Source organism: Delphinapterus leucas, chromosome 14 (genome assembly GCF_059928025.1).
Source record: "Delphinapterus leucas isolate spDelLeu-1000000601 "Yukka" chromosome 14, BTC_Dleu_Yukka2, whole genome shotgun sequence".
In the NCBI taxonomy this organism is placed as follows: Eukaryota; Metazoa; Chordata; class Mammalia; order Artiodactyla; family Monodontidae; genus Delphinapterus; species Delphinapterus leucas.
Genome location: NC_143142.1, coordinates 25,324,585 through 25,349,567, shown reverse-complemented (window position 1 = coordinate 25,349,567; position 24,983 = coordinate 25,324,585). Strand labels below are relative to the sequence as shown.

General features: G+C 54.6%; 2 protein-coding genes across 4 annotated transcripts; one reads left to right on the top strand and one right to left on the bottom strand.

Annotated features, from left to right (window-relative positions):
* Nucleotides 1-120: 120 nt before the first annotated feature.
* SNRPD3 (small nuclear ribonucleoprotein D3 polypeptide) lies at nucleotides 121-11,488 on the bottom strand. The gene is made up of 4 exons (XM_022551212.3): nucleotides 10,892-11,488; nucleotides 9,362-9,505; nucleotides 2,117-2,309; nucleotides 121-366 (listed from the first exon to the last, which is right to left on the bottom strand). Exons 2-4 carry the CDS (start codon nucleotides 9,485-9,487, stop codon nucleotides 305-307), a joined length of 381 nt encoding a protein of 126 aa, XP_022406920.1. The 5' UTR covers nucleotides 9,488-9,505; nucleotides 10,892-11,488; the 3' UTR covers nucleotides 121-304.
* On the top strand, nucleotides 11,062-23,837 carry GUCD1 (guanylyl cyclase domain containing 1). 3 transcript variants are annotated; one of them, XM_022551209.3, is made up of 6 exons: nucleotides 11,062-11,240; nucleotides 16,268-16,352; nucleotides 17,203-17,368; nucleotides 18,547-18,638; nucleotides 20,518-20,759; nucleotides 21,437-23,837. In XM_022551209.3, the coding sequence occupies exons 1-6, from the start codon at nucleotides 11,135-11,137 to the stop codon at nucleotides 21,526-21,528; spliced, it is 783 nt and encodes a 260-aa protein (XP_022406917.1). In that variant the 5' UTR covers nucleotides 11,062-11,134; the 3' UTR covers nucleotides 21,529-23,837. The 3 variants fall into 3 exon arrangements, with proteins under 3 accessions (XP_022406917.1, XP_022406919.1, XP_022406918.1); XM_022551211.3 differs by lacking the exon at nucleotides 11,062-11,240 and adding an exon at nucleotides 11,722-11,940 and having other exon boundaries at nucleotides 20,647-20,759; XM_022551210.3 differs by lacking the exon at nucleotides 11,062-11,240 and adding an exon at nucleotides 11,731-11,940.
* The last annotated feature ends 1,146 nt before the right edge of the window (nucleotides 23,838-24,983 follow it).

Below are 24,983 nucleotides of genomic sequence, written 5' to 3'. Positions count from 1 at the left end.
CAGTAACTATGCTACTTCAAACTGGAAAAAAGCAGGACATCTCCCAGGGTGTGAAAGTTTAACCTGCTGCCAAAGCAAACACACACACACACACACACACACAAAAAAAAAACTACAAAATGAACACACAGTCCTTATATTCTCAAAAAGAGAAAAACCCACCACAATTATTTAGTTTAACATTTACCCAGATCTAAAGAAAAAGATGTCAAAAGATAACCTAGGACATATACATACGCACGCACCCCCTGACCCAGATAACCTAAAAGAAAAAAATAAGGGCAAAGTTCTGTCCAAGATAAATTTATCTTCGTTTCTGGAAGATGTTTCCACGTCCCATTCCACGTCCTCTCCCTCTTGCGGCCACTGCAAGGTGGGGAAGAGAAAGGACAAGGCCAGGTCAGTAAGGACTCATATCACAGAGCAGCCAGAGCCCTAGGACATGGCCCAGGAAGGGGCCTGAAAGGCCACCCCGTCCAGCACCACGCTCACCCCGTCACATTTCACGGGGTAAACAGAGACCCTGGGAGGGGCAGGTGCCTGGCATCAGAGCTGGAGAGCCCTGGACTCCTGCCTTCCAGCCCAGCACTGTTCCCCACCAGAGGCAAGGCCTTGTGGCAAAGGTGGTTTGGGGACCCAGTATGGGAACCATAGAAAAGGTGACTTCTCAGAGCTGGCCCAGGGTGAGCTAATAAAACATGACAGATGCATTTAATTCACACTTAAAACTCTGAAACAAACAGATGTTAAATGTTAATATCTATTAAATCTGGGTGAGGGGTTTTATTATTCTTCGAGCTATTCTGCAGGTGTGAAATATTTTGGAATGGGGGGAAAAAACCAAAACCACTCCCCACATAAAGATTGCTGTTCTCTGTGGCCCAAAGGTTCTAGGAGACCAGTGGCTTTGAAGAACAGGTGACAATATCCTGACGGCTACTAACTGGAGCCTCACCCCTCTCCTCTTACAGAGCCTGGGGCTGGCACAGGCACAGTGGCTCAGGCAGAGGTCAGCGGGCCGAGGCAGACTCACTGCCAAGTGCCTTCTAGTGCACGGCCACTGGGCTCCTCCCTTTGCTAGAGAAGATGGTATCGTTACACAGTGACAACGAGGGCAGCCCTCCTTGAGGAAGCAGAGAGAACAGCAGCTGTAGCACAAAGCTGGAACTTCTGAAAATAGTTCCTTCTCCAGGACAAAGGTCCAGAGCTTTGGTCCCATCTCCCCACAACTACCTCTCTTCCAGGAAGGGCAAGGAGATTCTCTGATCAGTTTTTCTGGAGGGCATTTTAAAGGGTTACTCTACTGCGTCTTTAAACTCAACATATGTACTGCAGCTAAAGATACTGACAGAGACGCTGGTGACTTTCCTGCACTGTAAAGCCTTTTACCAATAAATACTAAGACGGTTCCTAGCGACTGCATTTGCTTTCTTAGCTAATCAACATGGCAGAACTTTTCAGGACCCACATACAAAACTCTGGTTGGGCTAACCAAGAAAAGGGGTCAGACCAAGTCACTGGGAAAAGGCTAGTCCCACTTTTGGAAAGTGGTAAAGGAAGGACTTATTTTCAAATGTAAGAAGTTTTGAAAATGAAGTCAGCCCCCTTTAATGGGTAAAGATGGCTCAAAACTGCTTACTTATCTGAAAGTGGATCCCCCCCCCATTTACCTTATTTATATTGCGTATCAGTAGACATTCCCAGCCTCAAGAGGAACTATTATCCCATTGCTTTAGGAGTCAGCTAATCAACACCACAGTGCCTCTAGTCAGCAAACTAGGCCAGGGCAAGCTTCCCCCAGACACCCCAGAATTTCTGAAAACAAAAGGCCTCCTAGAGAGTCATTATAGGAGACTTATCTACTCTTTCATTTACGTTCCCATCTTCTTTCTAAGGAGCCACTTTGGAGTTTGCATAGCTCCTGTGAATGGGATCAGGTGAGGCAGACAGAGAAGGCAGGGCACTTGGATCCCCCAAGACTGCAGGGAAAAGGGGTGGCAGTGGGTATGGAGATGGCTCAGGTCAGGTCCACCCCCATGCCCCAGCAATAACAGGGCATTTCTAAAAGGTACACGACACACCCACATGTCACAACCAGTGCACGAGGAGCACCTACCTTGGGCCTTCAGAATAGCAGCCTTTCCCCGACCGGCCCCCGAGCCTTGGTTTTTATTTTTCATGCTCTTTAACATGGGTGCGTTTTTCAGCATGTCAGGCAAAATCAGAAAGCGGATCTTGCTGCCACGGATGTACACCTGCTCCAGCTGTGCCACTCGGCCATCTCTGTATGTGACTGTGATGTTGGACATCTGGAAGGGAACCACCGGCTCATGAGTAAAGGCCAACAGCACCAGTGGAGAGCAGGGTATGTGAAGACAAGCCTTGGCAAGGAGGGGAGTCCAGAAATGCAGAAACTCACATCACTAAGTAAAGCTGGGGGAACTCCAGAGGGCCTATTGTGTGCGCCAGGGACTGTGCTCAGCACTTCACAGAGATGGTCCTAACAGTATGAGATTCCCCCCCCCCCGCTTTTTTTTTTTTTTGCGGTACGCGGGCCTCTCACTGTTGTGGCCTCTCCCGTTGCGGAGCACAGGCTCCAGACGCGCAGGCTCAGTGGCCATGGCTCACAGGCCCAGCCGCTCCGCGGCATGTGGGATCTTCCCGGACCGGGGCATGAACCCGTGTCCCCTGCATCGGCAGGCGGACTCTCAACCACTGCGCCACCAGGGAAGCCCAAGATTTCCCATTTTTTAAGATAAAAAAACTAAGGCACTTGTCCAAGGTCCAACAGCCAGAAGGCAGGGACTCCTGATTCAAACGCCTGGACTGGCCCCCAGAGCCCCAACTCTGCCATCCTCGCTCTCCCACCAGCACGTGATAAACTAACTGAAATGGCTTAGAATTGCTTGTCCAACCCCTGTGTACCCTCCCGTATCTGCCCAGCACATGGACTGCAAAGGCGCCATGAGGGTTACGAGCGTGCACCAGATGCGGTCCCTGACCTCCCAGGGGACACACTCGAGTAAGTGAGACAGAGCCCCTCTGGCTTGGGTGACAGGGACTGAGAAGTGGGGGTGGCAGTGCCTGCACGAATGGCTCAGAATACAGGACAGGTGTGAGGCGAGAGTTCACACAAAGACCAGACAGGACATAGAGCAGAGGAACTGGGACCGAGGGCAGGGTCATCACCTCAGAGACTATGGGGCCATGCAAGTTTGTGGATAGAGGCAGGGCAGACAGGGCTAGGGTGGCACTTCGGACAGATGAATGCGTCAACCATGGGATGGGGGGTGGGGGATGAAGGGGGGCTTAGAGGAGAATCCAGCCAGGATACTGGCCGGGCGTGGGAACATGACACAAACCTGCCAGTGCCAATCTCAACAGGCACCACGTTTATCAGATAAAGCAGCTTATTTTACCAGCCTTCTGGATGGAAAAGGACAACAATTTATTCAGAATGGGTCAAGTCCACATGGGAGAGAGGTGTGCTGGCTCCCCAATTTCTGCTGCTTGTTGTCACCTCAGCCTGACTTGCTCTTTTCTTCAAGTGTTAACTGGCCCCCGTGGCCTCTGCACAAGCGCCCAGCAGAAAGATCAAACACGCTCTAAGGCTGCCCTGCAGCTGCCAAGCCGCCTCCCCTCCAGCACATCCTGGTACATCTCACTCCCTCCTCTGTCACTGCCTCCCCAACCCTCTCTGAGAATCCCTGACAGAGGCTGTTACGGAAGATCAACAACACTTACACTGAGTGCTTTCACAAACGGCACGTGTCCACCTGGGCTGAAGCAAGAAAGAGCCCAGCATCCCTAGTCCTATTACAGCCTAGGAACCAGGCGGGCCGCTGCTCTCGCGCTCTCTCCACGGCACCAGCAGAGAAATGGCCGTGCCGTGTATCCCTCCGCCGGGTACACAGGTTGTCAACAAGCCCGAGCTGCGCTCGCATCATGAGCTAAAGGCAGCAACTTGTGTGAACTCGGTTTAAATGAAAGTCAGGCAGGAACACCCCGTCCATTCAACTCTCCCAAACAGCCACAATGAAACACAGATGGCATAAGCCAGGTGCCCAACTGCAATGACACTTTGGGGAGAGAAGATCTTAGTACAGACCGTCTCTGTACTCATTACCCACATGTCTGGGGCCGGGGTGGAGAGTGCTGGGTGGCCAAGGATAGTCGGTCACAGCATCCCAGCTGCGGGGCACATGGCGAGCAGCCAGCAGATGTTCACCCCCTCCCTGTCCCACCACCCTCATTTTCCTGTCTGGAATCTGACAGTCAGAACTGAGAGCTTGATGCTTTCAGAGGCAATGGGATCCAACAGGTTTACTCTAGGCCTCATTTTAGAGACTGTTGCCAAGTTCACAGACTTGGGAGTCAGACACTTGGGTTTAGATTGGCTCCTTCCACGCTTGGCCACCCTGGGCATCTGGAAGCTTGTCCTCAGAGAGGTCCTGTGATGATTCAAGGACCTATTGTATGTAAAACCCCAGCATAGTACCTGGCACAGAATGTGCATGCAATGACAGAACCTTCTGGCACTATTAAGCACACAGCCGTTTGGAGACAGGTCCTAGTTTGACAAGTTAAACTAAGACTTCAAAATACTTAACAGCACCCAGTAGAATTTAGAGTTTGGTTTCTAAATTCTACTCCCAACCTAAAAGAAAGCAAGGCTCCTGAAGAAATGGCTGATTCCAGAGCTGGGTTAGGGAAGGTAAAAGATGAGCCTGTAACAAGCAACTTATGCCAGAAGGTAGGGATGTGCTCCCCCAAAATGACCAGGACACACCAAAGGACACAGGAGTCAGCTTGAGAGGCTCCTACTGGTCAAATCTGGGATAACTGGAACATCAAAATAAACATTGACAGCAATGGATTGTAACACCCTTAACAAAACATATTGACAGTATGAGCCTATATTGATAGTAAATGAATGGATAAATGGGGGGTAAGGGAAGGCACTTCCATACAGCAGACCCAATAAATACAGAAAGAATGATGGAGGAAAAACAAAAATTATTCTTTGCAACCGTAATAGTAAAAAGATTCAAGCAAGAATCTTCACGGGAAGCTAAATGGGGCTGAGGAATGGGACAATAATGAGGAACAGAATGCTCACAAGGTATTTACTTAAAGAACCTCCCCACAAAATTCTCATTAGTTACAAAAGGAAAAGGAACGTACAGTGGAGAGACCACATAACACCTTAACCAAAAGATCAAGGTTAACATTGCAAACAAGGGGCAAACAGGTGTTTAGGCCTGACTGACCCTCTGAGGAGACAAAAATCACACAATAACAGCCCATAAAAGCATAACCCAAATCTAATTAGGAAGAAGCATCAGAGAAACCCCAATCAAGGGACATTCTAACAAAATAACTGGCCTCTAGTCTTCAAAATCATCAGTGGTGTGAAAAACAAACTTGGAGGAACCGTCCCAGACTAAAGAAGCATCAAATGAGTTGACAACTAAGCCCAGGAGGCAGAGAGGACTACACGGCCATAAAGGACACACTGTGCACCTGTAGAAATTGGATACACTGCAGGTTAAAGTACTGACTCAATCTTGGAGTTCTTGAATTAATAACTGTACTATGGATACAGTAAGAGGAAATATACACAGATATACACAACATATTATGCAATAAAGGAGTATGATGACTGCAATCCACTCTCAAATAGCTCAGAAGAAACATCTAGGTAGATTTTTCCACAGACCATTATGCCACAGCCAAGAAAACAGTTCAAATAGTCCTGTCACTGACGGGGTGATCATGCCAAAGCCCCTAAAGCATCATTTCTGCAGAATCTATTAACTATCACTTTTCCCCCAGGAAAACGTCTAGGAATTACATCACTTTAAAGACAATGAAATTTTGGATTTGGCCCTTACTCTCTTTTTAAAAAATAACATTTACTGTGCTTTATGATCACAAGCTTAACACATGATTGTCATTTTAAGGTAAGAAAAATATTTTTTAAAATTTAATCACATATAATTTCCCACGAAAAAACAACTATTCACTTTGGTCTTCCTCAAAAACCTTTTTTTGTTTTAAATTTTATTTATTTATTTTTTGGCTGCATTGGGTCTTCGTTGCTGCGTGCGGGCTTTCTCTAGTTGCGGTGAGAGGGGGCTACTCTTCGTTGCGGTGCATGGGCTTCTCATTGCGGTGGCTTCTCTTGTTACGGGCTCTAGGCACACAGGCTCAGTAGTTGTGGCTCGCAGGCTCTAGAGCACAGGCTCAGTAGTTGTGGCATGTGGGCTTAGCTGTTCTGGGGCATATGGGATCTTCCTGGACCAGGGCTCGAACCCGTGTCCCCTGCATTGGCAGGCAGATTCCTAACCACTGCGCCACCAGGGAAGTCCCCCACACCATTTTTATAATAGAAAATGTTATTAAAACCCAACATCAAATGGCAAACACTGAACTCCAGCTGCCCTCTAGCAAAGAACAAGCAGAGAGAGAGCCAAGAGGACACTCTCATCCCCAAAGGGCAGACTTACTGGGACTAGGAAGAAAGGAGAACAGCAGGCACCATCGGCCTCCCAGCCCAGGGACACGTGAGTCAACTGTGCTGGGTGCTCATCACAGTGGGCTCAGCTCCGCCACAGCCTGCTGGGGTCTATCCAATGCGCCAGGTTTCGCTATACCCCGTGAGGCCTCGAATCTTGGCATGCGCAGGGTAACAGGCTGTACCCACCCCCCAAATTCATATATTGAAGTCTTAGCCCCCACCAATGTGACTGTATTTCAAGACTGGATCTTTACAGAGGTAACTGGGCACTAGTCCAATATGACTTATGTCCTTATAAGAAGAGATTATGATACGGACACACACAGAGGGAAGACCACATGAAGAAAAAGGAAGAAGACAGCCATCTATAAGCCAAGGAGAGAGGCTTGGAATAGATCCTTCCCTCACGGCCCTCAGAAGAACCAACCTTGCAACACCTTGATCTCGAACTTCTAGCCTCCAGAACCCTGAGAATAAATTTCTGTTGTTTAAGCCACCCAGCATAGGACTCTGTTATGGCAGCCCTAGCAGATTAACACAGGTGGAAGGAGGTGGCAGGCCCCCACTGTCTGACATGCAACGGCTCATTTATTCTGCACTACAGTCCTGAGGCTGAGGTGCTATTTTTATCCCTGATTTAGAAAGGAGGGAACAGAGGGTGAGGGAGGTCCAAAGCTCACGACAAGTCACACACCAGGTGGCAGGCTACAATGATTCCAGATCCATCACAGGGTCTGTGTGCTTTACTTCACACTGGCTACCATTAGAGAGAACACCAAGGGCACCCGGTCAGACACCTTACCTTCACGTTATAGATGGGAAGTCTGAAGCTCTGCAAACTCAGAAAGCTATCCAAATAAACAGCTGAATAAACAGACAAAGATTCCCTATCCTAGTCTTGCATTCTACTCACCAAACTGAAGCACCTTAAAATGGATGAGGATGCCTTCAGCCAGAGGACTGGACCTATGACAGCCATACCTCATGAAGGCAAAGGAGGCCTGGCCCCACCAGACCTGCAGAGAGGCCACCCACCCACCTCTGTGGCGTTAACACCGAGGAGAGAAACCTGCAGTCAACAGATGTCTATTTCCCCAAACACGAGGGAACCCCAAGCTGGTCAACCTGGCAGGAAGAGGATGCTCAAACCTACAGAGAAATTACAAATAAACCAATGAACCCTGTGAAACAATGGATACTTAGGACACCTGTCCTGCAATATGACCTTGGGTAAGTCACCTCACCTCTCTGACCTTCAGTTTTCTCACCTAGAAAATATCAACAGGTACCATATGTTGACATTTACAATGTGCAAGGCGCTGAGCTAGTTGCCTGCCACACACACACACACACACACACACACACACACACACATCTCCATCTCTCTCACACACACATCTCCATCTCTCTCTCTCTTTCTCTCTCTCTCTCATCTGATCTTCAGAACAGCCCTGGGGTGGGGCTATTACCCCAGTGGCAGTCTTAGGAGTGCACTGCTCGGACTGGGATCCACCACAGCATTCACCCTGAAGCCACTCTCTTGTCAAGCTGCCAGCCAATGACTGACCACAGTGGGGGTATAGCGCCAGGCCACCTGTGCCCCATGCTAGACTCTTCCAATGAGAAACCTTCCTTTGCCTGGCTGAGACTTCCTCAGAGATACATTCCTACTCAACCCTCCTTCCTTTCCCCTCTCCTTTCCCCAGTGTCAGACCAGCACCCCAGACTGAAAGCTCTCCTGCTCCCTCTCCTTTACCCTTTATTGTTAGCTTTCCCAGTCAATCTCTTGCAGAACTAATTCTGTTCTCATTTTACAGATGAGAAAACTGAGGTGATTAACATGCCCAAGGTCAATCAGAATTCAAAGCCACATCTGATTCCAAAGTCCAAGCTCTTAAGGAGAAATTATGTTACACTTTGTAAAGCGATGCCATACAAACCCACCTGACTATTAACAAAAAGCAATGCTGTGCCATGGGAAGGGCACCACATCAAGAAGTGGCTCCAACATTTATTAACAGAGTGACGTTCAGTAGATGAGTCCTTTAATCTTATTCTTCCTATCTTTTTTTTTTAAGGTTTATTATTTATTTATTTAATTTATCTCTGGCTGCGTTGGTTCTTAGTTGCGGCATGCGGGATCTTTCGTTGTGGCTTTTCTCTCTCTAGTTGTGGTGCACGGGTTCCAGAGCACGTGAGCTCTGTAGTTTTCGGCACATGGGCTCTAGTTTAGACATGCGAGCTCAGTAGTTGTAGCGCTCAGGCTTAGTTGCCCCATGGCACGTGGGATCTTAGTTCCCTGACCAGGGATCGAACCCACATTCCCTGCATTGTAAGGTGGATTCTTTACTACTGGACCACCAGGGAAGTCCCCTATTCTTCCTAACTTATGGATGATGAAACTATCACCAAACTTGCTTACCTCACAAGATAGTTGCTATAAATGCAACCAAATGAGATGCCTCTCCCAAGAAAAATGGCAATAAACACAATATGTGAGCGGAAGATTCTGCTAACTGCAAAGCACTATGCAAACATATGGGGTAAATGAACAGTGGCCCCGAACCCGATGGTCCTCTTCAAGGTAGTGTCACTTTTCTTAAACAGGTCCCCAAAATATGGGAGAAAATGATTATGGGATTGGGAGACACAAAGAACAAAGTTAAATATTCCAAACTTCCGAATGGCTCTTATTTATACTCACATCCCCAGTACCTGTAGCAGGCACTCGGTAAATAACTGCTGAATGAGAACTTCAAAAAGACCCCCAACCACCATCTTTCTGTCCTCCAAGGCACAGGCGCAAGCTTCCCCCACAGCCTCAAGTGCAAAGCAGGATACCTGGCAGTTCATGTTGTCCTCTGCTTCAATGAGCTTCCCTCGATACACCTCACCAGTGTTCGTCTCACATGTCACGATGTGACCCTCAGCCTCATGCAGGACTTTAATCGGCACGCCAATAGACATCTCGGCAGGAAGAGAGTTCTACAGTGAGAGAGACAACAGTTAGTTCACCTTTCAGAGCCCAAGAAGGCATGTGGCAAACACCACGCCCTCAAGGCCTGAAACTACACAAAACTTAGACACGATGCCAAAGGTGCGTTTGTTATTATTATTATTATTTTTGACAGAAAAAAGTAGCTTAACCCCTAGCTTGAAGGACCTATCTGGCAAACACATGCAAGATGTGGGTGGGGAGGAACAGGGGGGCTAAAGGGAAAGCTAATGGGAATGAAAAGTTCCTCCCACTGTAGATCGCTTACTTTTCATCAAATAACTATGTGTTCCCCAATACTGTGTGTTGGAGAAGAGAAGGTTGAAATGCATGTATATTTGTCAACCCTCAGTTGTAGGTAACAACTCTTGGAGAACCTATGACACAGACCTGAGCTGTCCAAGGCAGTAGCCACTGTCTGCATGCAGCTACTGAAATTAAACTCAATTAAAGTGAAATAAAATTAAAATAGAAAATTCAGTCCCTCAGTCACATTAGCCACGTTTCAAGAGTCCAATGCAGTGGGCACTAAGCAGTGCAGATACAGACCAAAAGATCCAGGCAAATCGAGAAGAGGCAGTGCATTTAATTCAACCCATTAAGTGCTCTCTGACCCTCCACTTACTTCACCATCAAGGATAAAGAGAAAATAGCAAAGTGTTCACAAAGTGACAATGTGCTACAAGCAGGAAATGCTTATCTTGGAGGAAAAACATAATCAGGGCAAGCGCCCGACTTGACCTAATTGAAAGGGAAAAGCAGTGGACTTTTTCTGTTCCAAGATGGGCACATCTTGTGTGGTCAAGAGAGGAAAAGGAACAGGAGAGATTGGGAAAGACAGGCTCCCCTGGTGCGGAGCCTTAGGAGTGTGGATTTTATGCTGAACGCAGTGGGGGAACCACGGCAGTATAGGAATTATCCGATGGAAAGGCATCCGCACTTACAAAATGAATCGAACACGATTTAGAAGCAGGAAAACTTGATAAAAACTTGTGTAACGGTGTAGAAAGCATGAGGGGACCAGTGTCTGAAAGGGGGATGGAGGCTGAGATGCAAAGGGCTTTGAAAAGGGTCACCCAGGTAGGATTTGGGGAAAGGAGGCAATCAGTCAGAAATGATCTCAAGACCATTACCTGAATGATTCAAAAAACACTGGCCTGGAGAGGTATAGAAACTGAAGAGCATGTACTCTGGGGAAAAGCTAACGAACTCACTCCCAGGCGCTAGTGAGGCGACGCTCATGTTTCGGTGGCCGGGCTTGCCGCTCTTCTCCCTCCCCGAGCCCCGCAAAGCTTCCCGGCAGCGCGTCCTCCTCCAGTCCCCGGCTCCTCGCAGGTACCTCGGCCTACCCTCGCCCGCCCCCGGCCTCTCCTCACCGGTTCCGGTCTCCTCTTCCTTTCTGGTGCGGAGGTGACTCTTGCGACTGCGAAGCCGTGAAGCGAGTGAATGGCGGGTCCCGCGCTCCCAGAAGACCACGCGTTCCCAAAATGCCTCGCGCAGGGCCCGCCCCGTTCCTTTTCCTAGTGGCGGGCGCGGTCTCGCCTCTGCTTTCTCCTCACCCTGCCGGCTGGGAAACTTGGGCTCTGGTATAATAGTTCCGGGCCCGGAAGAAAGGTCTGATGACCGGACCCAGGTGCCGCCGGAAACATCGACCCTCGGGCCGGCAAGGGCAGAAGGGGGCCGCGTTTCCAAGCACCCCACACCAGCGACGGGCTGGACGGCAAGGTGGGCATCGGGGGCGAGAGGCGGTGGGGCCGAGGGTCAAGACCTGCCCTCACAATCTAACCTTGAGAACCCGGCAGCGCCAGGTAAGGGGCGCCCAGAGCGAGGCGAGTATCCCACCATACGGATAGGGAAACAGGGGCGGAGCGGAGCGGGGGCGGCCTGTGACCGCCCCTCCAGGGGGTCAGAGTGGGGCTTGGTCTCCCGGAGCCCCGCGCTCTGCCTCGGCCCGAGGCTGGCGGAGGAGCTGGCCGGGCAGAGGCGGAGCTTGCTTGGGAAAGAGCCTCTGGGGAGCCCGCGTTCGCGGAACGCCCGGGCCTGGGCGGAGCTTCCGGGGAGCCGGGCGGGGAAGGGGTGCGAGGCCCGGGAGGCCAGGGGCGGGGCTCCCGGGAGCCGGGAGCGCTAGCGACCGGACGAGCTGAGATCCCGAGCCCTGGGGCCTGGAGGCGTAGGAGTCGGGGCGGGGCGGGCCGCGGCCTGGAAGGGCCAGGGCGGGGCTTGGGGCGGCCCAGCCGCTGCCTCCCCTTCACCCCAGCGCGCTGGTGCTGGCGGTGGCTGCCCAGGAACCCGGCGCGCACGGGTCCCGCTCCAGCCCCAGTCAAAGCCGAAACTGCAGCCGGCTCCAGGCCGGGGCCATGGGAGCCCCCCGCCGCCCGCGTCATGAGGACGGAGGCGGAGGCAGCGGGGCCGCCGCTCGAACCCGGTCAGTGCTCCTCGAGGGCTCAGCTCTCACTCCGGGGAACAGGGGGGGACCCCGCCCTAGCGCGGGGCAGGGTCCGGCCGCGCGACCTTGGACCGACGGCCGCCGCGGCCCGGGCTGTAGAGCTTTGAGCGAAACCTGGCCAGGTGTGCACTCCGCCTTGGCCACCCCACCGCCAGCCCCAGTTAGTTGGGGTTTCCTGATACTCCCTGGGCTGGGACCCCAGGCAGCTCTGATTGCGGTCATGGTGGGAGGGTACCCGTTGAGAGTCAGGAGCGGCACCTTCCCCAGAAGCGAAAAGTCCTCCTGGGGCTTGGAAGATCCTGTCCCCTCGGATAGTTAAGGCCTAGAAGGGCTGGGAACTGGCTGGGAGTACAGAGCAATGGGGGAGGACCTTCCCCTGGCCTTCCAGACTCAGCGTTTTGTCTTGCTACAGTTCTTCACTCTCTAGTTCCTCTGCCCCAGGTGGCCTGAGTTCCTTTGGGGCAGAAACACAGACTGACCCGTTCAGTGCGGCGGGCCTCAATTTGCTTTTCTAAGTGGGGGAGGGGGAAAGCAGTGATTCCTGCTCTGCTTAAGGCACAGGGTTGATGAGAAAGAAAAAGGGCTGGTAAACTCTAAAGTGAAGTGCCAACACACTGGACAGGTCAGGAGCACAGGAGACCCCAACCCTAAGGCATTAGTGGGACACTGTGATTGCAGCAAGGAGTAGGGCCCGGGGCTACCCTGGGATTTGCCTGCCTACTCCTCCAATTACCTAACTCTGTGATCTTGGATCAGACACTTGCCTTTCCTGAGCCTCTGTGGTGTAGTGACTCACGTTTACAGGGAGCTTTCTGTGGGCAGGCACTGTGCTAAGTTGTTTACATGCAGAGCCTCCTTAATGCTCATACTGACAAAGTTGGTTACCAATGTTATTTGCACTTTTGCAGATGAGCAGACTGAGGCCGAGAGGGGTTAAGTATTCAGGGCCAGTGAACTGTCTTCCTTCCTTGGCAACAGCTGCCAACTGAAGCCAGGCCAGCACCTTCCAGGCAGACCCTAGCTCTCAGGTGGGACAGTCCCTTGGCTCCAGGCATCAACATCTGGCAGCAGCTTTGGGCTTGGAAGGCCTCGCCTACTCTTATCACCCCCCACAGGAGTATCTCTGGGTCCCTCTTGGCTGACCTGCTTGTGCCAGGATTCGGGATGGCCATGTGGGGACATTTAGCCACATTGGGGGTGGGGTAAGGATAAAAGAGTTAGAGATCAGGGCAAGAAGAGAAGGGGCAGCAGAGTTCCCGAGGGCCCTAGAGAGCCGCCGACCTCCGCGATGTTTACAGCTTAGGCATAGGGGAGGCACAGGAAGAGTCAAAGCCTGGCCAAAGATGGCCCAGCTAGCCAGTGTCAGAGCCCAGGCCACAGAGCAAGGAGGGAGCTGTGAACAGAGGGGCACAGTCTGGAAGCCTGGGGGAAAGGGGAGTATTGTGGTGACACGTGGGCCTGGGTATCTCGAAGGATAAGGTCTTTTTGAAAAAAACTCCTTTCATTTGCGATTCAAGCATGTCTGTGTGCCTGCTGTGGTCTGAGGGTTGGGAGGAGGCAAATGTTGTCTGCCTGCCACTGAGGAATTCCCAGTCTGTCCAGTGGGGAAGTTACACACCACCTCCAATCCTCCATATAAAGGGCCTCAGGGAGGGAAAGAGACCAGAGCATTTGGATGGGAGACCACCTTTCGGACTAAGGGATATGCAAGAGCAAAGGCTGGGGACTAAACAGCCCATGTAGAGAAAAACAGAAAGGCCCGTTTAAAGCCACAGTGAGGGGTTCTTGAAGAGGGAGGCACCCGCCACAAGGGGACAGCACACTGCATAGGCTTCTCCCTCCACTCAGCCCGTTGGGGGATTACTTTAGGATGTGAACACCTGGAGGGCAGGGCTTGGTCTCAGTTACCTGTAATGTCCCCAGAGCCTGGCACACAGTGGTGCTTAATAAGTTCGTTTTTTTTCCAGCAAAGGTTTGATTTACTACTAAGCATCAGACGTTAGGCACTGGGAATAACAGTGAACAAGATTAGCACATTCTCTGCCCTTGGGAAGCTTACAGCCTAGTGGGGAGACAGGATAGCTTTATTTTATTTTTCTGGTTTTTTTACTTTTGCTAAGTACTGTGAAGGAAACAGGGAAATACTGTGAAGAAGAGCCCCTTCTCCCAAAGGTACAGTCAGAAAATGCCTCTCATGGGAGGAGACTTTGAGCTGGGACCTGAATGACAAAAAGGGGAAGACTTGAGTACTGAGGGTAAGAGAGTTCCAGAGCTGCACATATAAAGGTCTTGGGGTGAGGGCCAAGGTGAAGTGAGTGAGGTGGGCCCTACAGGCCTTAGTAAGAGATAAGAACGTTATTCTAAGAGCAGTGGGAGACTGGAAGGGATCCCTCCAGATGCTGTGTACAGACACAGGAGAGGGGCTGGGCGTAGAAATTGGGGCAGAGGACAGGCAGAAGTCAGGCAGGATGGAGCCCTGGGGGCTGAATCCATGGCAGTGGGTGGAGGGGACTATTAGAAGGCCTCTAGTCATGGCCTGGGTTCCTTTTAGAGCCTCCTGGGGTCGGGGAAGGAGGGAGCAAAGCCTGAGCCTGCCTGGTCTCAGTGTGCCAGGCCCCAGCTGGATGGAGATCATCGGCAGCGCCTGTGAAGGGCTTCGCACACATTCTTGCCCCAAGTGCCCACAGGGTGCCCACAGCACCCTGCGGGCTGGCGTCTGTGAGAAAGGAGCGGGCACCGAGAGGCCATGTGACTCACCCAGCTGGTGGCCTGCACTCACCCGTGCCATCCTGCCTTCCAAGGGCCCCGCAGGTGAGGCATAGGAGGAGAGAGGACAGTACAGTGCAGCGAAGGAGCAGTCACGGGTCCCTGCCTCCTGGGAATGCGTGACAGCCCAGCAGGGCACAGATGAGCTCGATGCGAGCGTCTCCTCCTGTGAGCCAAAGCATGAACTCTGGCCTGGCAGAGTGCAGATTAGGGAAGGGGCACGGCCAGCCTGGCATCAGGGAAGGCCCCAAAAGTGCTGGCATCTGAGCCAGGCCTTGAGACTGGGGAGTGTTTAGACATGGGGAGTAGGAGCTTGGGGCCCACTCCAGGCAAGAGGCTGCCTGGACAAGACCAGCAGGTTGAAAGGCCAGGACAGACTCCAGGATTCATGGGTGGCCCTCCTGGTTGGTGCACGCGGAGGAGGCCAGGGCAGCTCTGCACAGACCAGTCGTGGGTTCAGGAGAGTCCCCCGGAGACCCCTGAGGCAGGGAAACCACGTGGGCTGAAAGGCCGTCCTAAGTGAACAGAGTGCTCACAGCCGGAGAGAAATCCTTCCAGTTCTTTAGACTCTAAGCTCTGTCCAGATTCACAGGATCCCAGGGCAGGAGGGTCCTGCAGGCCGCGTGCCAGCTTGCCTGCCCCAGCCCTGCCTGGCGCTCCCTGGCTCTCCTCTCTAAGGCACACCCCCCCCACTTCCCCTATCCTGGCCCCTTGTTTTTCTCCTACGCTGCTTGTTTTTGCTGTCCACCAGGGCAGGGACCTGTCTGTGTCACTCACGACCATCTCTGGTTCACATGCCAGGCACTTACTAGGTTCTTGGGAATTATTTGTTGATTGAACAACTGAATCAGACCAAAGTCCTTACTTTAGAGATGGCCAGACTCTGTCCAGCATGAGGGAGTCAGTGGCCTAGCCCACAGCCGGCCAGTGGCAGAGCCAGGGCTGGAATGCCAGAATGCCTAGGTCGGGCCCTTTCTGCTCCGTCCAGAGTAGCGTTCCACATGCAGACACGTGACCGTCCCCTCCTTGTAGCCCTGGGGGCTGTGGAGTCAGGGGCCTCAGGAATTCAGACATGAATATCTGCTGAGTGCCTCCCGGCTGCCGCCCTGTCCCTGCCTCCTCGGAGCGCCCACCGCAGAGAGGGCTCTGGAGAGGGGCCTGTGGGGCTGGGAATGCACGGAGTCGGGGGCCAGGCACAACAGGGGTCGTCATGGAGAAGTGACGTCCGTGGACAGGAGTTAGCTGGTGAGGATGCGGGGAGGCGAGGAAGCAGAGGGTGCCGGAGCAGCAGCCACGAAGGCCTTGTCCTGGGAGGTATGGGGGCTGGCCCACTGGCGGGTTTTGTGTAGGGCTGGCCTGCTCTGGCTGGCATTTCGGGGAGATCGCTGCCGTGGTGAGGAGAGTGGACTGGGGGCCTCTTGTAAGGCTGTGCGCTGGCCCTGAACGGCCGTTGCGCGGTCTGAGCGGCAGCTGATTTTGGTGGGAGGGGCAGTGGTGGGCCCTACGCCAGGGTCTGTGACCTCCGTGTGTTTCCCTGCAGGGGACTTCGTGCAGCTGCCCGTGCCCATTATCCAGCAGCTCTACCACTGGGACTGCGGCCTGGCCTGCTCCAGGATGGTGCTGCGGTGAGTGGGCAGGCCTTAGCCCTCCCGGTCCACAGCACCTGCTCTTGCGGGGGGGCACACAGGGAGAGACCTGGGTGGGATTCATCGTCCATGTGGCTCTCCTCTGTTGGGGCTTGTGGGAGGCCCAGCTTCCATCCAGGCTCCATCCCACCTGCAAAAGCAAGCAATGGTGGACCAGGCCTTCCAGGTCTGCGTCCTGAGAATGCCAGGGCTCTGGAATGGCCAGGAAGTCCCAGGTGCCCGGGCCTGGCCCACAGAGTGACCCCATGATTGAGATGTGGTGTCCTCCCCACTCCTGGCCTTGGACTCTTGGGAGACTGAGTCACTAGGGAGCTGACCGCTGAGCTGAGGCTGCGTGAATATCACAAGAACCTTGACCACTGGGGCACGGAGGGACCATAGCCATCTCCTTGTCACTGAGTTTTCAGGCAGCAGCCTAGAACGCCAGGGCAGCCTCTCCCTTACCCATTTTACCTCCTGGAATTCCAGGCAAGATAGGGTTCAAGAAAAGGATTCTGTGCCTAAAACTTAGAAAACTACTGATGTGGTCCAAGCACTTAGATGGTCCTAGAGATGAAGCTGGCGAGGCCAGAGAGGATGGCAAGACTTGACCAAAGTCACAGCCAGCAAGAGAGGTCAGACGCAGAATCCAGGCCCTGGACTCCGTGGCCGGTGCAGTGCCCCCAGCAGCCTCAGGTTGTGCCTGGCAGTGTGTGGGCAGGACGTAGGAGTTCATGACAAAGGACAGAGCCTTATGGGGGCACAGGAACTCAGACAGTGGCTGGCAGGCCCTCGGGTAGAGGGTGACCCGGGCCAGCTTCCCTGACCTCAGCAGCCCATCTGCCCACAGCTACTTGGGCCAGCTGGACGACAGTGAATTCGAAAGTGCCCTGCAGGAGCTGCGACTGACCAGGAGCATCTGGACCATCGACCTGGCCTACCTGATGCGCCACTTTGGCGTGAGGCATCGCTTCTGCACCCAGACCCTGGGCGTGGACAAGGGCTACAAGAACCAGGTGAGCGCCGGCCACTGGCCTTCACCAGATGTGGTGATCAGAGGAGGGTGTGGTCCAGACCTGGACACCCAGGTGAGCACCCGGTGTGCAGAGACCAGGGAACCAAGGCAGACGCGCTAAGGGCAGAACTTGTGAGCTGTCGGACCAGATCACCTTGGGTCCAGCTGCTCAGAGGACCCCAGTGGTGAGCCGGGTCCCTCCTGACACCCCCACCACAGACACCCGCCGCCTGCCTTTGACAGCACCTGACGATGCACAGAGGAGCGTCCGGGTGACCTTCCTGTGTCCTTCCCTGTGTCCCAGCATGAGCCGGGCCAGGCCTCAGAGCACACACTGTCCTCCTCTACCATCACTCACCGATTTTCTTCCTTCTCATGGGGACAGCTGGCTCCAAGTTGGGTCATTGGTGTTCTGGAAGAAAAAACAATATACTGTCTTTTGTTTCTTTTATTTTTCTTTTTAAAAAGAATGCCAGCATAGCCTTTCCCATACCCCAGTGCATTTTCCCACCCTGCACAGCTGGAGCTGGTCTCACCTGCCTCCCGCAGAGTGGATCACGGCCCATGCTCCAAACTTTGGCAGAGAAGAGTCGCTACTGGCCTCGCTGGCAAGAGGGTTGTCGCACGGTGGCCAGTGCCCGTCAACCTAACTCTCCTTTGAACCTTCTAGGCCAGGGGAAGAAGGCTGACAGATCTGGCTTGGTCAGCGTGGCCGCGAGGCAGAGGAAAGGGCCTAAGAGCAGGGTATTTTCTGCCTCCCCCACAGGGGCTCTGGCCCCCTTAAGACCCCTGCACCAAAGAGATTGTTCCTTGCTAACATATACTGGCTGAGCCGAGTGGCGGCTAGATATCCAGGGGCCTCAGCCGGCCCGTTTGCTCATTTACTCCAGACTCCTGCCCATCAGGGTACACAAGCCCAGGGGTGGCTAACCTTCCTCAGGGTGCCAGCCTGAGCCTGCTGCCCACCCATCTCCTGAGCATCCTCCTCATTCTCTGTGTGGTCCTGCACTCCCGGCCAGCCGCCCTGCCCGCTTGGGACAGACACAGCCTTCCACCCAGGCATGCTGCCTGTGCTGTCCCCCTGCAGGCTGGGCTCCTCTGCTAACTCCAGAAGGTGCTGTTTACTTCATCCAAGTGGGGTGAGGGCAGTGGCCTCTCCAACTGCCCTTCTCTCTTCAGTCCTTCTACAGGAAGCACTTCGACACAGAGGAGACCCGGGTGAACCAGCTGTTCGCACAAGCGAAGGCCTGCAAGGTGCTGGTGGAGAAGTGGTGAGCCCACCCCGCCCCTGCCCTTCCTTGTGCACCTGCTCACCCACAGACTTGCAGCTTGGGGGGAGGCCTCAGGAAAGGCTGGGGAGTCAGGCAGAACTGGGGTTTCCTACCCAGCTGGCCCTGGGCACTGACTGACTTGCCCCCCCTCCCCAGGCCTTAGTTTTTCCATCCATAAAATAGGGACAAGTGGGGCTACATGACCTACTATACACAAAACTCTGGCCTGGGGTAGATCCTGAGTGGGGGATGGAGGGACAGGTGAGCAAGACAGACTCCAGCCAGCCTTCGGGCTGCTCACAGAATGGTGGCATGGGACAGAACACAGGGACCCTAATAAAGGGGTGACGGCCTGGGGAGCATGCTGGCACGGTGACGGAGGGTGACAGGGACAGCCCAGGGTGACACTGTCTAGGGAGGCCTGGCTGCCAGATCTCCCCACGGGCTGCTTGACCTTATGTGGATCCCCCTTCTCAATCTACACGTGGGGGCAGGACTCAGGAGACCCCACGAGCGACTTGGCCAGATGCGAACCATTTCTTTCCCTGGGCTCCCTGTAGGTAATGCGCCCAGGCCTGCTGGCTCAGACCTGGGCTGGGTCCCCCAGACCTCCCTTGGGTCTCCCATTCCCCCCAGATTTCTGTTTTCATTGTAACGTAACCTAGGCACACGAAAGCCCACTGGGAAACAGGGAAAATGTCTCCACACATCCTCGGGCCCCATGAGCACATGTTGGAGGGAGAGGCAGCCGATGTGTGCTTAGTGGCACTTGACAGGTGCTTCCTTGTTGAGTGGAGAGCTGGGGCTGTCCCCGTCCCACAGGTGAGGAAACTGATGGGAAAAACAGTGTGAGCCACCATGGCCACCCCAACTCAGCCGTGCTGTGACTCGAACCTGGGACTTGCACCCCCGGGGTCCCATGGAGTCTGCCCTTTTCCTTCCAGCCCAGCCCCTGCTTTTCCCGGTAGCTGAAATCCCACTCTGGTACATACCGTTGGCAACTCAGCCAGCTGTTTCATTTCAAAGACCAAATGGAAAAAGGGCATGTTTCCCTGGGCCAAGGCAACAGACCAGATGGTCCTGTGACTCAGCGTGGCTGGAGTTGGGCCAGGCCATGAGGTGCTAATGTGTGCTCCTGAGGAGCTTGTAAGGATGGAGGGCCCAGAGTGGGTGGGCGTCCCCCCGTGAAGATGGTGGGGCCCCAGGCGCAGAGGACCCTTGCAGCCCTTCTCCCCTCTGGGTCTTACTTGGACTTGCTTCCTTCTGGGGGCATTGGAGGGGGGCTGTGCCTAAGAGGCTGGAGCAGCTGGCTGAACTGAGGGTTCCCCTCAATGTGCTGCTGACCAGTCCTTCCTGGGAAGCCCCTTCTGCCACGAGGAGCCTTAGAGAAAAAGAAAAATAACCCTTTCAGAGAAACACTTGGTTTTGAAACTGGTGAAGGCGTGCTTGACTCAGATTTTGGGAAGCAAATTAAACCAACAGTTTACATTAATCACGCATCATTTAAGGTAAAAGACCAAGGCAGGGGATGCTTGTACAAAAGAATTCACTAACCAGGTCAAGAGGTGGGGTGCTGCTCCAGTGGCCCCTGATGGGGGTCTGTCTGGAGCTGAACTGTCACCCTGTGAAGGGCCTGATGGGTCCAGCTTGTCCTGGGCACACTCAGAGCCCTCCAACCCTGGTCCCATGCTTGGCCCCCATCTGAGCCTGGGCCACCGTAACAAAGCAGGACATTCCCACCTGCAAGGAGCTCAGGGCAGACACGAGCCATGTCCCCAAGCTTTGTGACACAGGACAGGACAGGGGTCCAAGTGGGGGTCCACTTGAGAGACGGGGAATGGGGCCCAGCGGCGCCAGCTGACCCTCCTCCTGCCCACAGCACAGTGAGCGTGCAGGACATCCAGGCCCACCTGGCACAGGGCCACGTGGCCATCGTGCTGGTGAACTCAGGGGTGCTGCACTGCGACCTCTGCTCCAGCCCCGTCAAGTACTGCTGCTTTGCCCCCAGTGGCCACCGCTGCTTTTGCCGCACCCCCGACTACCAGGGCCATTTCATCGTGCTGCGCGGCTACAACCGGGCCACTGGCTGCATCTTCTACAACAACCCGGCCTATGCTGACCGTAAGTGTGGCAGGCGGCAACAGTGGGCAGGGCGGCCCCTGGCCCCCACGTCTCCTCCCATTCAACCTGGTGTGGCCAAGACCTACCTCAGTGCCTTCTCCCCAGAGCCCCTCCTCTCCCTGGACTCCCTCATCCTTGCCGCCCCTCTGGCCATGCAGGAAACCAGCCACAACTTGGGGCTGTGCCAGACTCCATACCCCCGTCATCACAGGCCAGCCCTCTCTCCCTCCCACTGCGCCAGCCCCCTCCCACCTCCCGGGGCCCACCCCGCTGTCTCAGCTGCACAGGCCGCAGTTTCCATCTCCCCCAGGCCAGCCCTCCGAGGACAGCCAGCACACTTGTCAGAAAGGAAAGTCTGCCCAGCCCCGGCCCCAGCCCTGGCTCCAGAACCCCCCAGGGCTCCCATGGCCCTGGGGATGGGGAAGGACCATCCTGACTCACACAGACTTGTCCCGTGCGACCTCGCGCGTGTTTCTTCCCCTCTCTGGGCCTCACTTTCTCCATCTGCTGAACTGGGGAAAGGTCAGAGAACAAGCTCACAAAGGCTGCAATAGGCAAGGAGGGCTTCCTGAGCAGGGAGGGGCAGCCAGGCATGTGGGATGTGGCTTCCCTGGGCGCTAGTCAGGCAGGTGCTCGCCTCACCCGCTGACCCTGCTCTGCCCCTCGTGCCCCAGCAGGAATGTGCAGCACCAGCATCAGTAACTTCGAGGAGGCCAGAACCAGCTACGGCACGGACGAGGACATCCTCTTTGTCTACTTGGACAGCTGACAGCAGGAGCCTGGTGTGCCCAGGCCCTTGGACCCCACCCTGCCCTGCCCCAGCTGGGCCCACTTAGGAGGCCCTGGCCCAGGTCTGGGGCTGCCAGGGCTCAGATGTGGAACTGTGGCTCCGGCTCATGTGACCAAACCCCAGGGAGTCTAGGAGGCCGAGTCTCACCTGCCTAATCCACCAGCGCTGAGCCGTCATGCCGCTTACCCTGCACTCCTGCTGGTTGCTGGCTCATCCCCAGAGCATCTGAGTGGAGCCTCCCCCAGGACCCCGAGGCTGACTCCAGCTGTGCTCAGGGGACATCCACCCCTACGGGTGCCCTTGTTGCCTGTGAGCCAGACCCAGGGCAGAGGGAGAAGCCTGAGCCCATCTCACCACAGACCTGGTGAATGAGCCCTGAAGAGAGATGTTGCTTGTCTGTTTGTTTGGAGACTGTGTAGGTGGCCTGGGCCCCGGGGGCTGGGACTGCTCCAGCCTTGCAGGGACCTGGAAGTACTGCAGACCCCCCTGGGCCCTTTGGTGGATGCCGCCGCCCCCTCCCACCTCCCAGTGGGACCAGTTCCTGCAGCTGATTGCAAGGCTTCTGGCCCCTGGGGAGGGCTGGACCTCAGGCAGAAATGACTCTGAGGCCCCTGCGGCCCTCCAGGTACTCCATCTCCTTGGGGTGGAAACCTGGGCTGCAGGTGGGACCCTGGCTCCTGCTGGCCAGCAGTGCTCACAATGCCTGACCCCGAGGGCCAGGAATAGCTGCCTGGGCCCCAAAGATGCTCACACCCACAAGGCTTCCTGACTAGGCAGGCAACGGGGCTCGCGTCTGAGGGCGGGGAACCCCAAGTTTCGCAGGGTTGGTTGCTGGGGCCCTGGGCCTGCATGGCTGATCAGTGGCTGTGTCGGGGGAGGGGGGGGTACTGTGACCCTCCACCACCCACCCTGGTGTTCACATCAGGACCTTTTGCACAGAACTTTGGGTCTCTTCTGTCTGACAGGAGGGGTGTTACCTACCCAGGATCACACAGCACGGCACCATAGCATGGATTAGAGCTGTTTTCTTTTTCTTTTTTTTTTTTTGAGAGGGGGAGGGTGGTGTTTTTGAGATTTAAGTTTTCACTTTATGGGGGTGAGACTCAACCTCAAGTAAGACAATAATAGTGAGATTGTAGGTACTTTGGAACCACTGACACCTCTCTTCACAGGACAGGTAAGCCAGCCCAAGTTCTCTATCAAAGGGGCCTCTCACCATACGGACAGAATCTGGCCCAGGAGAGTGGTGGAGCTGGGTCTTGAACCAGGGTCTGCACCTGAAAAATAAGGACAATGGATCATTCCCAAAAGGGCTGGGGACACCCACGCCTCGGGTTGCCTCTGGCTAGTGGCGTAGGGATGCCCCAACAGCCACACCGCTGCAGCACCCTGCATCTCGGTCTTCCGGTGCCCAAGGCATGATGTGGGGCAGCTGCTGCCCCTCCCTCAGACTGCCGACCATGGCCATGCTCCGCGTCTGCCCCCATGGAGCCATGGCTACTCTGAGGGGCAGGGGTGGGCTCTGCTGACAAGGGCTGTCAGACCACCTAACCACATTGTTTCTCAACACCAGACGGCCTTGACCAAGAGGGAGGCGTTGTTGGCTGGGCAGCCACCCTGGGTTTCAGAGACTAGTGCTGCCTGCAGACTGGCCTCGTGTCTGTTGCCTTAATGCTAGGTGGCCCAAGATCCCAGGGAGCGCTGTCCAACGCCCAGGAGTACCACGCGTGGTGGCTTTGGGTTTGGGTGTGCTCAGGAGGGGTCCGGGTAACACTGGTGAGGGCATATGCGTCAAGGGAAACAGAGGAAGTGAAGCTTTCAGGATGGCTCCCTGTGAGTGAGGCTGGCACAGAGAGCAGCCTCCACAAAGAGCGGTCACGGCACCTCTGTCCGTCAGAGACACTCAATCCCTGGGCTTGGAGGAGGGCTTCTCAGGGCAAGCACAGGTTAGGGGTCACCTGTCTGGAAGATTCACAAGAGCTGCCTGCCCCTGGGGTGGTGCCACCTGCCTGGGGAGGGTCATAGAGGCAGAACACAAACCTCATTGTGTCGTGTTCCCGCACAAATCATGAAAATGGGGCTGGAGATAGAGCCGAGACATCGGGAACTCTGCCTACAGCACGTGGCACCGCAACCGCCTGGCCACACACAGGGGGCCACGCTGGACAGTTGGCTCTGTTCACTCCAGCCACCTGGGGACAAAAGGGATCTTTTGCATTACAGAGATTTTATACATATATTTTGTTTGTAATGAGCCATTCTCAGTAAATGTTATCCTCACTGCGAAATGAGTGATTCTTGTCTTCTCCCCGGGTTCTCAGCACCAGTGCGTGGGAACCTGAGCCCTCAACCTGCCACAGCGGGTTTAGCTGGGACTGGAATAGCTTCCTGCTTCTCAGACTTGCATCCTTTCCAGTGCCTGTGGAGGCTCACACAAGCGGTGCTGGAGGTGGAAGAGACTCGGAGCTCAGCTCGACTTTGACCATGGGTCTTGGAGAGGGCCTGGATGATGCATAGCTGTGGGCAGGAGGAGGACCTGGGAGGGCGAGGGAGGAATGGGGGGACAGTGGGGCCCATAGGAGGGCATGGGGGGTTCAGAGGGCAGGGCTACTGCCCTCCCTGCACCCTGAACCCTTATCTGCTGGCTACTGGACTGGCATTTTGCTTGATAAGAATCTACAGAAAAGGACTTCCCTGGTGGCACAGTAGTTAAGAATCCGCCTGCCAATGCAGGGGAGATGGGTTCGATCCCTGGTCCAGGAGGATCCCACATACTGCGGAGCAACTAAGCCTGTGCACCACAACTACTGAGCCCGCGTGCCTAGAGCCCGTGCTCCTCAACAAGAGAAGCCACCGCAGTGAGAAGCCCGTGCACCGCAACAAGGAGTAGCCCTCGCTCACCGCAACTAGAGAAAGCCCGCGTGCAGCAACCAAGACCCAACGCAGCCATAAACAAATAAATAAATAAGTGTTAAAAAAAAAAAATCTACAGAAAAAGGAAGTGTTTGGAAATCCTGCCTTATCTGGCATCCTCAGACCTGCCCCAGGTCCTACAGAGAGCTGATGGAGCCGGAGCCTGTAGGTCCTGGTCTCCGGCCGATGCTCTCATGCTGGCTGACTGCTGCTCGGCCCCTCCCCAAGCCCCACATTGTGGAGACAGAGGTCTCTAAACTGGAGAACAGCCCTCTGGACACAGCTTCAGTCAGGGAGCTGACCACCTGAGGTCAGTGTGCCCAGCTAGTGTGCCAGGCAGCAGGGCAGGTCTCCTATGAGTGTAGCCAATAGCATGTGAGCCCTGGCAGGGAGCGCACCCCTCTGCACTTGAGCATGAGCCCTGCCCATCCGGGGAGAAGGAGCCCATCCTGAATGGACATATCATGGGTCGGGACAGGCATGGGAGTGATTGGTTTGGGGCCTCTGAGTGGCCCCTGAAT